This window comes from Calliphora vicina, chromosome 2 (assembly GCF_958450345.1).
Source record: "Calliphora vicina chromosome 2, idCalVici1.1, whole genome shotgun sequence".
Lineage (NCBI taxonomy): Eukaryota > Metazoa > Arthropoda > Insecta > Diptera > Calliphoridae > Calliphora > Calliphora vicina.
The window spans coordinates 60720377-60736269 of NC_088781.1; the positions used below are offsets into that span (position 1 = coordinate 60720377).

Below are 15893 nucleotides of genomic sequence, written 5' to 3' on the forward strand. Positions count from 1 at the left end.
TTATTTACAAAAACATTGCTATGACAGCTGGATTTGACATCTGCGTCATTTATCAAATTCTTCTTCTTGATTTTTTGCTACTTGTGATACAAAAAAAGAGTTGTGTTTAATTAGTTCTTTTACCTTTTCAAACGATTAAATTTTATCATAAGCAAATAAAAGTTAAAGATAAAAATCTGGCGCATTCATTTACATTTACCAGTCAGTTAAAGTGATACTAAAAGCACTCGTAACTCAGATCAGCCGGTTGATTTATTTGTTACAAAAAGTTTTTAGGTTTTTTTATCTCGGTATACCCCATATTAGTCATTGTTATTAAAAGTAAAAGTTCCTGATTCTGTGGTTAAACATGTCTTATGATGCTTTAAATATTGAAGGTCCCGCTACAGATTCGGCGCCGGTTTTACTATCCAAACATGCCAAATATTTTGTAAGATTTTTACATTTGTTACCGGCCCGTTTGGCCTCTCATGATTCTACCAGGTGAGCTTAATATTTTTGATTTGATGCCTTATGCTGAATTTTCTGCTCCATTTTTTAATTTCTAGAGGCACTATTGCATTTTTTGCCGTTTGTGGATTGGATGTTTTAAATTCCCTTCACTTGTTAACCCCTGAAATGCGTAAAAATATAATAGATTGGATTTATGGCAGTTTAGTCATACCTCAGCCAGGTGAACGCAACTGTTCTGGTTTTCAGGTGGGTTTGTTTAATTTTTTGTTTATCCACATACATACTTTCTTTTTGATAATTTTTTTTTAAATCACATAAAATATGCATAATACTAACATTTAAAGTATACACACAATACAAAGTAGATGAGGCACATAAATACATAAAATTAGTGTCAATCAAATATAATTTAACCTTTTCCTTTTGACCCAAAAAAATCATTTCGATGTAAAATAACAAATAATAGTTAACACGTATATGTCCAATATTCCAGCTGGTTTTGTTTAATTGTCATTAATTTTATTGCCCTATGTTTTATCTATACGTGAGGCATTTAACATTGTTAACTGGCTAATTTTCCAGCTAATGCAGTAGTATTTTATATAATTTTTATGTAAATATTTAAGTACCTTAACTCTGTGATAATATAAACGCAGTGTATTAACTTGTTAAGATAATGTATCAAAATTTATAGCTATGCTAACTATTTGAAGAATTTACTTACAAATTCAAGGATAGACAATGATACATATCTAGGGGCTATATTCAATACCCTCTATCTTAGATTAAACATTTTAACCATCCATAACTTTTGCGAAAGTATTGGCGTATACAACTACAAAATGCGGTTCGTGTCATAAGAATTTTGAAAAATATTTGTAGTCAAATTCATAAAAAAATTTTATTTTCCTGATATTTAGGTCATATATCTTAATACCAAGATTGGATACTGATTCGAAACGACATTTTAGTTTATTTCGGTAATGGTAATTCAGCGGAACGGTATTTACTTTGATAAAGTTTAAGAAAAATTAAAAACAAGCTTTCATATCTGTTATTATATTACATTTAAGGTCATTACCACAACTTTATTGTTTTTTTTATTAATTAACAATTTAACATTAATTACAAAATTGCAGTTGTGCTATTTGGAGGTAACGATTGTTACGAAAATATAGTTAACGGTATTTTAAAGCTTAGCGGTAACGGTAGTCGAGCTGATAGGGTGATAAGGATTAACGGTAGCTTAGCGGTAACGGTAGCCAACCTCGCTTAATACATTCGTAGACTGTGTATTTATTTGGTTTTGAAAATTTACATTTTTGTGTTAATCGAGGGCCTGTAAAAACACAACATTTCAGGAGAGCCAAAAAACTGTTTTTGTCGCGTATTCTACAACATTTTTTTAAAGCAGCTGAACTGAATCTTACATATAATTCGTTTTTAAAATGTTGCATTATTGGAGACTTTATGATAGATAGAGGTTTTTCTTCTCAAAATATTCAATGTGTATGTATGAAAATGATAAGATAGAGGATTTTTCATTTCAATAAAATATTTTGATTTCATTTATGCCATCAAAATATAGCAGATAACTGCTAACAATACAACAAAAGCTAAAAAATTAACAATAAACAAAAAATTATACAAACATTTTTGTTTTGTTTTTTTTTTTTTTTTTTCATTTTCGTGAAAATCAATGATACATTATAGACTTTTATCTGATATTTTAATAATTTTAAGTTTGTTCATTTGTGTCCAAAGAAATTAAAAAATGCTTAATAAAATTAAACTTCATTTGCAGGGATCCCGTTCAGTTTTGATAAAAAGTGATGATGAAGAACTCTTAGCCAATGCAAAGTGTTATCAATGGGGTCATTTGGCCATGACTTATACCAGTATTGGTATTTTAGTAACGTTGGGTGATGATTTGACTCGTTTAGATCGTAAAAGTATTGTGGATGGTACGTTTCGAAAACAAAAAATAATTATGATGGACTAAAACATTATTTAAAATGTATTCCTATGCAGGTGTTGCTGCTGTACAAAGACCTGATGGAAGTTTTAGTGCCTGCATAGACGGCAGTGAGAATGATATGCGTTTTGTTTTCTGTGCTGCGGCAATATGTCATATGCTGGACTATTGGGGTGATGTTAATAAGGACAAAATGTATGAATTTATAATGAACAGTATTGTAAGTAAAAGTTTACATTATATCATATAAAAGAGTAATCTGAAACCAATTATAATTTTTCTAAAAAGCGTTACGACTATGGCTTCAGTCAAAACTTAGAAGCTGAGGGTCATGGTGGTACCACATATTGTGCTTTGGCTGCTTTACACTTAAGCGGCCAATTACAACGCATTGACAACGAAACTCTGGAGGGTATTAAACGTTGGTGTATATTCCGCCAAGTTGATGGTTTCCAAGGACGTCCCAATAAACCAGTAGACACTTGTTATTCATTTTGGATTGGTGCTTCTTTGAAAATTCTCAATGCCTTCGAGTTGACTGACTATGCGGCAAATCGTTCCTATATCTTGGAAACACAAGATAATGTAGTTGGTGGTTTTGCCAAATGGCCTCATTCCACCACAGATCCTTTCCACACTTATTTAGGCCTTTGTGGTCTAGCATTTACAGGAGAATCGGGTCTTTTAGAAGTGATGCCCAGCCTCAATATGTCTATGGCGGCTTATGATAAACTAAAGAAGTTGCATGAGAAATGGCGTTTACAAAATATCGAAGTTGATCATAAAACCTATATGGAAGCCGTTAGTCGACAAACGTGTGATACAAAATTGACATTAGAAGATGAAACAACATCGACTTTAACATCGCCTTTAATTAAAGCACAATGATGAGTTTTTTCTTATTATTAATGTATTATTTTTTCTAAATACTTTATTTTGAAATTTAAAAACAACAGATGAAACTTTGTTTTTGTTTAGTTTTTTATTATTAAGCTTAATTATAATAGTGTGTATTTAAAATCTATGTCCATAACTATTTTATCATACAAATTGTTTAAAGCCATTTTAAGAAAGAAGTTTAAAACAATTATAAGCACAAATTCTTAATAAAACTATATAAATATGTACTAATATATAAAGATTACCACCACCTGATTGAATTTATTAAACAAATTTAAACTTGCAAAAACAAGCGATTAATTTGCTGTTCCAAATTATAGGGTACTAACTGCATTTGTAAGCCTCCTAGATTAGCATCTCTTGCGGGTCTATCTATGTGTATTTTACCTCTCAAAGGTGCCAAAGCTCTCTCCGTCACTAATTCACATCTCTGCACCATTAACGATTTTAGTTGTGAACAATTTTTGGTTAAACTTCTGCAAAATAAAGTTAATTGTGTTTGTTTTTATAGCAACAGTAGCGTTGATTTTAATTAATAATGCCACGGCTAATATATTAAAAAATCACTGGGATAAAAATCATTTTGATAGAAATCTAATTGATTGGGCCTATCGATAAATACACGTTTACGCAGTGGACCTAAAGAACGTTCAGTAATGCGTGGGCATCGTTGAACTAGCAAAGATTTCAAACGTAAGCAGTGGTTGCTTAATGCACTGCAATTAAATAGAAAAGAAAGTAAAGAAAAGTGTAAGTATGTTCTTTGTATTTTGAAGATAATTTAATAAGGGATGAATGATTTTTTAGAAAAGCGATTATTAAAAACAATTTTTTAAAACAGCACTCAGTCGTTTAGAAACTTTTTATTTTGGAAATTGGAAACATCTAAATGATATAGTACAAAGTTTGTGAGTCTACTTAGGGTAGATATAAGCACTATGTATAATTATTTGGTATTATTGAAAACTTTTGGTTGCTGTTCTATTGTTACATACAGTCCTTACATTACCAATATCAATAGAAACGTGAGGTAAGCTACATTTTACTATTCAAAAGCAGATGGGGTTATACCACTGTGTCACTGATAGCCTCAAATTTGTTCAATGTCGTGCTCTGACAAGTTTTTATTTTTACATTCGGTTGTTGTGGTCCGAATATTTTTACTGTAGTGCTGTTGAAGGATTGGCAACTGCGTCAATTCGACAAAATGAAATGAATATTGAAAATTTGGAAAGCAGAAAATATATTAAAAATAAAGCTTATAATAATGTCCACGACTACCTACATACATATATCAAATCACAATCTACAATATTGATTGTTTTACTGACTGACTACAACCTACTGTACATCGGAAGATTTTTTGGAAAATTACGTTTGTTTTCTGATAAATAACAGCGTTTATTTTTATAAACAGATACATACATATATAGAATATATAAATCTATTATTTTTAAATAGATTTTTTATGTAAAAATAATAAATATACTTTTTTCCAAAATACTTATACCTATTTCTGCCATATCTGAACCAATTTTTTATTTTCAATAGTTCTACGGTAGCTAGATTCTAACGAAAGTTAGAATAATAATGTTTTTTTTTTTGCCCATACCTCCTTCAATACATATTTTATTCGACAGACCGAGACCCATTATGAATTCATGACCAGTAATGATTTAACTTGATATATATAAATATGAGAACAACTACTTACTGTATTCCATAATCCGAAATGGCCACACATCCTACCAAATTAATGTGTTCCAAAGCACGACAATAATTGCCAATCTGTATCAGGACTTGATCTGTGACACTTGGCGTGTTGGCCAAGGAAAGTACTGTTAATTTATTCAATTTCCTAAAGAATATTATCAAACAACGTTCTCCAATAGCAGCACAATGAGATATATCAAACTCTTCCAAATTGTTTTGATGCAATGTTAGAGCATCAACAGCACCAGTGGTCAGCCATTGGCATTTGGATAATTTCAAAACACGCAAATCTTTGCATTCAATTATAATGGGCTGCAGAGCTTGTGGTGTTATATTGACGCATTCATTTAGATTGACAATTTTCAAACGTTTGTTTTTGGCTAATATGGGTAAGATCAGCTCATCAGTTAGCCAATGACAACGGGCTAAATGTAAATTTTCCAAACGTCTACAATGTTCGCCCAACACAGTGAAGGCCACTTCCACATTGTCTGATGCATTGCCAGATAGATTAATTTCAACAAGACGCTCTAAAGCAGCTTCCACCAAACGTTTGGTTGCCTGCGAGCAACAACGCAATGTGAATAGTTCTTTGAGTGTTAGATAGGAGAGTATTCTTGGTATAATCACATCCTCCCAACTCAAATCGAACAATGTTAATGTATCCATAATTTCAGTGGTTGCCATTTCCACCAAATGTTCCTCTTCGTTCTCTAAAGTTGTCATTGCTTTTGAATATTTAATGGGTTTTGGATTTTATATTTAGTTAAAATTGATTTTATAATTTTTTTGCTAATAGTTCTTTGTTCTTTTATGGTGAATTTTCTATTACACACTGTTTAATGAAAATAATTCTCAATTTCTTGAGCTTTCTTTTATTTGTTTACTTCTGCAACAATGTTGTAATATTTTTTTCACACACTGACCTTCATTTTGTATTGTTTTTCTTCCATTTGCTTTTGTATCCTTTTTCTAAACAATGTAAATCGTATTGCAAACACATGTAAGCAGATGTCAAGTTAACAGTATAAATTAATAAAGGTGAATTTAGAGAAGTCGGCAGTTCTACAACAACGTCACTTTTTATGACACATTATTTCATGTGTCAAAGAAGAAGTTCTACAACAACTACATAATATACCCCAAAGCGAACTCATATAAGGCTAAGTAAGTCCAACACCTGAAAACCAACACCTAGCAACAAAATAATTATTTTTTACATAAATAAAATTTTCCAACTTTTTTAAATTTTAATACACATTTTATTTAATTTTTCATTTCTGTTTTTTGACATTTGGTAAGATCAATTATGGTTTTTGTAGAACTGTCACCACCTTACATAAATTCACCGTGATGTACATACACGCCACGGCAACGAATACAACCAAGGCGAATCTAATAAGGTGTCCTCACGAGAACAGCCGACTCAAGGCGTATTTAACAAGGTGACAGCAGTGGCGAATTGAAATAAATACAGGCGAATTCAGTTATTTTTTATATATAGAGTTTGACATAGGGACGTACGGCCGAATATTTTTTATATATGTAGTTTGACATTTGTGCGTGCTATTTCTATAATCAGCTGTGCTGCCGATGGCACCTTATTAAATGCACCTTGAGCCGAAACAGCTTGCATTTTTATAATTTCTTTGGTGTTGATAGCTCTCATAATTAGAAGCACAAAAACGTTAATATTTTTGCCTGCTTTCTCTTAGTTTAAGAGTTATATGAATTTAAAGTCAATACATATAATAGTACATTTCTAATATATTTGGAAAACAAACTGATCGTTATGGGTATCATTGAATAGTGCTTCACAATACCTTTAATATGATATATAATATGGTACAGTTTATTAATATTGTGAACCAAAAATTCCTTTTTGATTTTATATGACAGGACTTCAGAAAATTTTGATATACAGAAAAAGTGATTTTAGCGAAGCCGGTGTTCGATACACCCGAGTTAAAATTCCCTTCACACGGCCGAAGGCCGGCAATACAGAAAATGTGAATATTAACATAAAAAAAATTATGAAAATATAAACTGTTACGGGGATCTTGATTTGTTCCGGGAAATATTTATTTTTTATAAAAAAAAAAATATTTTCAAAAAAACATTGAAATTTAATAAAATAAATTTCATCTAATGTATGTAAAAAAATTTGTTTAAATTAAATCATTAATATGTATGCAAGGCGTATTAACAAGGTGAGTGCGTCCCGGCAACAAATACAACAATGCAAAAACAACAGGCAATTTGTTTTTGTTAAAATGTACGGTAAATGTCAAAATCAAGGCGAATTAAAATATTACTATGTTATTTACAATAACAAATGTAAACATAAACAAAGTTTGACATATAGTGTACATAAAACCACAGCGAATTAAGAAACAGCTGATTTTATGCACTCACCTTGTTAATACGCCTTGCATGTATGTATGTATTTATAAAAATGTTCACAATAACATATGTGGAAGCGACATCTATATATTTTAAAGTAAATTGTGTAAAGCAATCACAGATAATAAATTTTGTTTTTTATTATTAATTTATATAATTTTATTTATATTTTAATTTATATTTATATTTTATTTTACCACACTTAAAATCTTGTTAATTAAACAATTATATATATTTTTAAGAAAAACTTCGATATCACTCGCGAGAATGTTTACTAATCAAAAGTCGAAGCTGTTAACTGAACTCGACGGCGTCAACAGGTTAGCGGCGACAATGGCCGGTGCTGCATGAAACTGAATGAAGATGATATTTAATAAGAACATATTTAAAATAATTTAAATTTAAGAATTACATAAGTAGATTAAAATGAAATATGTATGTATATCTTAATTTCACAAAAATGTTTGACATACATACATATGTATATGCCCAGGACGGAATATAAACGAAAAACTTATTTAATTGCAGATTATTATTGATTATATAATATGTATTTAACATATATATTTAACTCCTAAAATAGTCGGAGTTCAACTTACTCATGAACAATTTTGACATATTTTTAGATTATCTGTTGTTGTAATCCTTTAATTGCATATGTATGTAGATATAAATATAAAAACCAAAATATGTATACGCAAATACATTTTATACTGACGGCTCAACCGACGTTACTTACGCTGCGTTTACACATGCAAGTAGATTGATGAAAGTTGATAATACGTATTATTATCGAAAATGTCGAAAATACATCGAAATGTCTACAAGTTGCTTGAGCGTTTACACATGCAAGTAAAAGTTCATTTTGTAAATGTTAGCGAAGGAGAATGATGTCTTCAAAATGCCACAAATATAAGAATATTACAGCTAATTCGATAAATAAACCTTTTATATATCAGCATTTGTTATTTTTAAGTCCATTTGCGGCTTGAAACCAAATTTTATTATTTTTATTCATAACAATAAAGTGTTACCATGATATTCAAATATAAAAATTTCTGGGGAAAATGTTAGGTTAACAATTTTTATAGATATTAGTAACAATTTTATTTATTAAAACTAATGAAATTGCTATTTTTACGAAAACGATAAGCATTAGTGGTCATTTGTACTATTTTCTTTTACAAAAATACATAAAATAAGTTAAAAATATAATTATTATTTTACCACCTTCTGATAAATTTTTTAAAAGCTATTTATTGGCAACTCTATTTGTCATCACTTGTATGAAAGTGTCGAAAATCACTGTCCACCTAAATTCAGTAGGCAGTGAGCTGCAAGTGGCTGCATGTGTGATTGTGTTAGTGCAAAAGTATGTATGTATTGTGTTTTTCGAACTGTTACTTGCATGTGTAAACGCTAGGTTACTGAATAAAACTTTCTTGTAGGCGCTTTACTTCTAATCAACTTTGGTATCTTTCAAAATAATAATATGAAACTAAAAGGGGAAAACCCAAATAAAAAACAAACGCGAACAACTAACCAAAAGAAAAAAATTTACTGTAAAGAATATACACTTTGGTTAACGCAAATTTTGCATTGCGTAGTAGATAGCTTAAAATTAGTTCATAAAAGTTAACATAAAGTTAGTTATTTTTGTAGTCAGCTACACATTATCCGACAGGGATGTTGACGGTCTAAATACAAATAAGTAAGAGAGCTATATTCGGCTGTGCCGAATCTTATATACCCTTCACCAAATTATACTTTAAAATTATTTTTTTTAAATATTTTTAAGTAAACAAAATTAAATTTTTTTTTTAATTGTTTTTCAAAATTTTTTTTCATTTTTTTTAAAAAAAGTTTTATCTAAATTTTTTTTATGAAAAAAAAAATTCGGGGTATAAAATATTTTTCCCGATTTTGACCCATTGTAGGTCCAACATACTATAGCCTTATCTACATCGTTGCAATGGACTTTGAAATATCTATCATTAGATATCCTTATTGTCTATATTAATGACTTAGTAATCCAGATATACATCAAAAATTGGTCAAAAATCGAGGTTGTCCCGGTTTTTTGCTCATATCTCCGTTATTTATGGACCGATTTTGCTGATTTTAAATATCAAACTTCTCGAAAGCATGTCTGACAGAATTATTGATTTCAACAGACAGACAGACGGACGTGGCTTAATCGACTCCGCTATCTATAAGGATCCAGAATATATATACTTTATATATACATACGAATTTATGTAATTTGGTTATTAAATCTTGTTTGTATACCTTATCTTATTATGAAGACGTCGCTCTTCTCGACTAGCTTCATTGGATGAAAATCCTCTGGCTATACAACAACTTCAACATTCCCCAAAGAGTTCGATACATCGATTCCGCTATCTATAAGGATCCAGAATATATATACTTTATAGGGTCGGAAATGAAAAATGTAGAAATTACAAACGGAATGACAAACTTATATATACCCTTCTCACGAAGGTGAAGGGTATAAAAACACTGAAAATAGTAACAAAATCACCAAGTTGTTATTTTGGTTATTATTTTAAAAACAGCTGATACGATCTTACGGAAAAACTAACTACATTCAGGACGGCAGAAAACGTTACTGAACGCAAAGACTAATGTAGCCTTAAGTACAAGCAATAAAGTCGGCAGAACAACAGCAGAGTGATTACTGAGAAGGTCACAAATACAAAATTTTCAACACGAGAAGTTCTATGAAAAACTGAGGTGTATTTTGCTTATATTTTGTGTTGAATGATTTTTTTCAATAATTTCATGTCAAATAGGCAATAAAGTCAACTTTTTTAGATTTTTAAAAAATCTAGAATATTTGTAAAGCCGAAAATAGTCGATTTAAATATTCAAAAATTATAAAAATCAAAATTTCGAAAAGTCGAGAATATTTGTAAAGCCGAAAATAGTCGATTTAAATATTCAAAAATTATAAAAATCGAAATTTCGAAAAGTCGACCTTTAAAATCGAAAGGTCGACTTTTTGTTTAATCTCTAGAATACTTTTGTTTACTTTTCTGTTTGTACTTTTTACACATTTGCATTGAATTGTGCCAAATGTTTGTTTTGGCGCGAAAAATACCAACGCACTTTTTGAAAGAAAATAACATCTGCTGAAGTCGCAGAAAGAGCAAACAGAAAAAGTTGATTGCAATAAATGAACTAATTAAAAATTGCTTACACAAACAATAATAAAATTTAGTTCAATTAATAAACAAAAATGGCTCTAAAGCAAATTGCACATTCAAGTGCCCCAATAGTTAAATGGATTGGAGCACACGATCCGCAAGTAAACGTTGCGCATTTACAACATAAGAACGTATTTTTCTATACCAAGTGCATTATCGGTCCTCTGACGTTGAGCGTTGGCGATTTTGTTTTGGTTTCGAATGCGGATGCATCGGATCCCGATTCTGTGGAGGGGTGTGATATTGCAAAGATTTTGCATTTGTATGAATTGAGAGAAATGTCAAATCGTGATCCTTGTCGCGCTTTAGTTCAATGGTATTCTCGTCCCGAGTGCGTTCCCCACAAACACTTTGACAACGACAATATTTGTGTGGATTTTAGCTTAGAGTTGATTGAGGAGCATCGTCCATACGATTCAGACATATCGTTGGAGACAGTTTTTCGTAAGTGCAGTGTTATATGTGGCCCTTCCGAAACATCTGCTGCAGGTTTGTTAGAAAACGTATTGGAAAATAGTAAAGGCTGTCCAATGTTTGTGTGTCGTTATAAATTTATAAAAGTAAAGAATTCGTATCGATTGGTGCCCTTGGAATTTGCCAATGAAGAAATTGCATCCGTACGTGCTAGAAGAAAATCCACAGCAGAAAAAATCTCTTTGGAATCAAAATCTACCTCTACGAAAAAATCCAGACGATCATCAGTAGTGGCAAGTGCAGACTCGTCAACACACAAGCAAAAAATATGCGCGGAAAATGCAGTAGAATTTATTGACCTAAATTATTTTAATGCCGAAAATAAAGTATCGCCTATAAAAATCATAGGAGGTCGCAGTGTTGTACGCTTATCGGAAAAAAAGAAATCAACGTCTAGTGGAAAATGCTCAGAGGAAGATGATTTTAATGCAAATTATTTAACCGCCTCGCCATTGGCGGAACAGAACGTTAAAGTAACACCTAGATCAAGAGCGGCAGCTGCTAAAAGAAATCTTAATATGAGTTTGGAAACTGGTGTGGCTGATACTACTGCAGATTCTGATTGTCTCAATTATTCAATTGTTAAAGGTACTCCGGATCCGCAACAGCCACCAAATGACATGAAAATCAAATTGAGGTTGTCTGAAAGGTAATAAAAAAGAAAACGAATTTATGTAATTTGGTTATTAAATCTTATTTCTATACCTTATCTTATTTTGAAGACGTCGCTCTTCTCGACTAGCTTCTTTGGATGAAGATCCTCTGGCTATACAACAACAACAACATTCCCCAAAGAGTTCGATACACAACCCTGCAGATATTTATAACACTCCAACAAAAAAAATGAAAGAAACATCCGTAGGTACGCCGTCGAATCGCAGGAAAAGTATATTAAAATCAACAGCTACAAAAATGGGTAAGTCTAAACAATTTTATGAATGAAGTTGACTTAATAAATTTTTACAATTTTTAAAAAAGCTGAAGGTACTCCAAAAAGAAGCATTCAGTTATCAAGTATTGTGGAGAAACGCATATTTAATGACGATGAAGTCATAAGCACTCCCAAACGTAATAAAGCCAGGAAATCTTTAATAGCTGCCGTTGATGTAGAGGCTGATAAAGGCATAGGAACGTTGGTCGAACAGTCGACACCAACAAAAAGTACTCAAAAAACTCCTACCAAGGGTAGAAGAAGTACTACGAAGTCGGCAAACACTGAAACTCCGGGCACTCCTCGAACACCTTCACAAAAACTAAAAATGATACGTTCCGGTGAAATTAAACCGACACTGAAAAAACGCAATTCTTTAACTGGAGAGGAAAAGGGTAAAACGGAGTTACAAGTCGCTCGCGAGCGTTTACATGTTTCAGTTGTGCCAAAATCTTTGCCCTGTCGTGAAAAGGAGTTTGAAAATATTTATACATTCTTAGAGGGTAAAATTCAGGATCAATGCGGTGGTTGTATGTACGTCTCAGGTGTTCCAGGAACGGGTAAAACTGCTACTGTCACAGGCGTTATAAGAAGCTTGCAGAAAAAAGTGTCTGAAGATGAAATGCCACCTTTTGATTTTTTGGAAATCAACGGCATGCGTTTAACCGAACCACGCCAGGCTTATGTTCATATATATAGACAACTAACTGGCAAAACGTTGTCTTGGGAGCATGCTCATACATTGTTGGAAAAGCGTTTTACTACGCCCGCGCCTAGGAGAGTAACCACCGTTTTGTTGGTAGATGAACTAGATATTTTGTGTAACAGAAGACAAGATGTCGTTTACAATTTACTAGATTGGCCCACAAAATCTGCAGCACGTTTGGTGGTGGTAACAATTGCTAATACCATGGATTTGCCAGAACGTTTGCTGATGGGTAAAGTCACATCTCGCCTGGGTTTAACTCGTTTAACCTTTCAGCCTTATACGCACAAACAGTTGCAAGAAATTGTGACTGGACGTTTAAGTGGCTCAGAGGCATTTAAAGGTGACGCAGTGCAGTTGGTAGCAAGGTAAGTTCAAAATACGTACAGTTTGCCATCAGATTTGGGCGTAATTAGTTTAATAGAGTAATTTACGTATATGTATTTTTCCTTTGCGGATTTTGTAATTAGTTAAACAATTATAAAACTTTAAAAACTAAACAAGTTGCTAATTCTTTTACTTTCATAGAAAAGTTGCTGCCGTGTCGGGTGATGCTCGTCGTGCTTTGGACATTTGTCGGCGCGCCACTGAAATTGCCGATGCTGCTGCTACGAAAGCGGGACCAAGTGGCGTACAATGCGTCAATATGTTGCACGTTCAGCAAGCTTTAGCTGAGATGATAGCCAGTGCAAAGGTGCAGGCTATAAAGAATTGCTCTCGGTTAGAACAGATTTTTTTGCAGGCTGTTGTTTCCGAAGTAAATCGTACCGGAGTAGAAGAAACTTCCTTTATGGGCGTTTATTCGCAAATTGAATCTATAGCTGCATTTATGGGAGCCTTAATCCCAACACCAGGTAAATGCATATTAATTATTAACATACTCATATAGTAATGATGATGTTTTTCTTATCAGGTCGTGCTTTGAGAATTTGCTCAAAGTTGGGTGCAGAACGCCTTCTAATATGTGAACATTCACGCAACGATATATTCCAAAAGATTTTACTTAATGTTAGCATGGATGATATACACTACGCTTTAAAAGTGAATAATTGAATGCAACAGCAGAGACTAGTTCATATATTGAAATTACTACTTGTTAATTATTTATTTGCGATTTTTCATTAAATAGTTTTATACAGATATTATTTCATTTTATCTCATTGTCATTATCACATTTTTAAACAAACACATTACATTTTTAAACAATTATTTATTTTAATAAAAGCCTAAAGTACAAATTTGTTACAATAAAATTAATAAAAATACTAAGTGGTGAAAACATTCACAAAATGCTTTTGGTGCAAATACTGAAAAATAAATAAATGGTTTCGAAAACCTACAAGGAGACACCATAATCTTCAGTACTTTCCAATAATTACATAATAAAAATTTGTTCCTTCTCACGCATATTTCCTTGTGTGCCAAAAATATGCCACATTAGGTACAGGAATACATTGATTGGAGCAAAATATTGTTTATAAAAAGGGTTATAAAACGACAAGCCAACATAACCAAGATTCAAGTCAATAGTTGATTTTCTCTTAAATTAGAAGATTAAACAAGCCTACAACATCAATTTGTCAATTATTCATTTTTGAAAATCACACGTTTTTTAAACCACTCAATTTACAGAACGGGCGAAATATAACACAGCTGGTAAAAGTAAAATATTTGATATATATGGGGGGGATTTTATGTCAAGTGAACCAACTTTTGAAATCGATGTCTTCCGATTGTTTTTTTTTTCTAAATCAAAAACTTTGTTGACTTTTTTTTCCAAAACTCTATTTTAAAATTAATCGAATGAAAGCTTAAGTTTTTTCCTTTAAGAGCATTTTTGGCGCTGAGTGGGATGTTGAAATTTTTCACTTATTTTTGAAAAATTCTGTCTGAGTTACTAACCAATAGGAATAAGCTTGATGTAAATTTCATCCCGAACGGAAGACATCGATTTCAAAAGTTGGTTCACTTTCACTCTTTCTGTATATCAAAATTTTCTTAAGTACTGTCATATAAATTCAAAAAGGAATTTATGATCACAATATTAATAAACAGTGCCATATTATATATCATATAAAAGGTATTTTGAAGCACTATTCAATGATACCCATAATGATCAGATCATTTTCTAAGTATATGATAAATTTACTATTATATATATTGACTTTAAATTCCTGTAACTCCTAAACTAAGAGAAAGCAGGCAAACATTTTAACGTTTCTGTGCTTATACTTATGAGAGCTATCAACACCAACAAAATTATTAAAATGTATGCAGTTTCGAAGATTTTGATTTATACCGAAGTATATGTATGATTCTAATCAGGTAATAGGAAACAGCATCCCGCCGAATTAAAAAAAAAGTTACTTGACATTAATGAGCAGGGCAACCAAAATTATGCAATATCATATTTTTTGCTGTGCGTCGTATAAACGTATGAGTTAGTTATTTATCCGTTTCAGACAATTTTAAGAATTTTGCCATCGATTTGTTAGTGCATATTTTTGCATATTTTGCTCTTTACAGCATATTTTATCATATTTTGCTTTTTATAGCATATTTTGGCATATTTAGCTCATAACTGCATATTTTTGTTGCATATTTTCTTTTTTTAATTATTTTGTTTTCTTAATATAATTTTATTGTTTGCATTGTAATTTTTTATTTCTATATTTTACTATTTTTCAGGGTCCAATGATAATTGGCCTAAGTTACTTAAAGAAAAAATTAGAATACCCATAATCGCCTTATCTTCATTGAATTTTGGTGGATTTAAGGGAGCTTAATTTCCGTATATTTGAATTAAATTAAAAAAATACAAACACAAATATCAACATTTAACAAATAATAAAAAATACGTAAAAAATGTACCCAGTAAGCACCAAAGTCCCAAAAATTCAAGCACTTGAACATTTTGTTATAATTTGACTTGAATGTAAAAATAATTATGTTTTAAACTTGAAAAATATTTGAAAAATTAAATATTTTTCAAACAAAAAACATATGGCTTAAATTTATATTTCCTTTTTACTGGATAATGATATTGAGATAAAGTGTAATACAACTGCAATTCAATTGTAATTCAATTGCTTGACTATAATTAAAGGCTTG

The 15893-nt window shown here is 31.3% G+C and overlaps 3 protein-coding genes across 4 annotated transcripts; 2 read left to right on the plus strand and 1 right to left on the minus strand.

Annotated features, from left to right (window-relative positions):
• The first annotated feature begins 279 nt into the window (after positions 1–279).
• Positions 280–3567, plus strand: betaggt-I (geranylgeranyl transferase type-1 subunit beta). Its single transcript, XM_065499758.1, has 5 exons — positions 280–483; positions 549–699; positions 2258–2417; positions 2485–2648; positions 2717–3567. The coding sequence occupies exons 1-5, from the start codon at positions 350–352 to the stop codon at positions 3314–3316; spliced, it is 1209 nt and encodes a 402-aa protein (XP_065355830.1). The 5' UTR covers positions 280–349; the 3' UTR covers positions 3317–3567.
• Positions 3392–6017, minus strand: jet (jetlag). Of its 2 annotated transcripts, none has more exons than XM_065499759.1 (2): positions 5043–6007; positions 3392–3804 (listed from the first exon to the last, which is right to left on the minus strand). In XM_065499759.1, the coding sequence occupies exons 1-2, from the start codon at positions 5765–5767 to the stop codon at positions 3603–3605; spliced, it is 927 nt and encodes a 308-aa protein (XP_065355831.1). In that variant the 5' UTR covers positions 5768–6007; the 3' UTR covers positions 3392–3602. The 2 variants fall into 2 exon arrangements, with proteins under 2 accessions (XP_065355831.1, XP_065355832.1); XM_065499760.1 differs by lacking the exon at positions 3392–3804 and adding an exon at positions 3832–4044 and having other exon boundaries at positions 5043–6017.
• Positions 6018–10592: 4575 nt separating this feature from the next.
• Positions 10593–14072, plus strand: Orc1 (origin recognition complex subunit 1). The gene is made up of 5 exons (XM_065502023.1): positions 10593–11794; positions 11868–12061; positions 12124–13150; positions 13311–13636; positions 13696–14072. The coding sequence occupies exons 1-5, from the start codon at positions 10704–10706 to the stop codon at positions 13833–13835; spliced, it is 2778 nt and encodes a 925-aa protein (XP_065358095.1). The 5' UTR covers positions 10593–10703; the 3' UTR covers positions 13836–14072.
• Positions 14073–15893: the final 1821 nt, after the last annotated feature.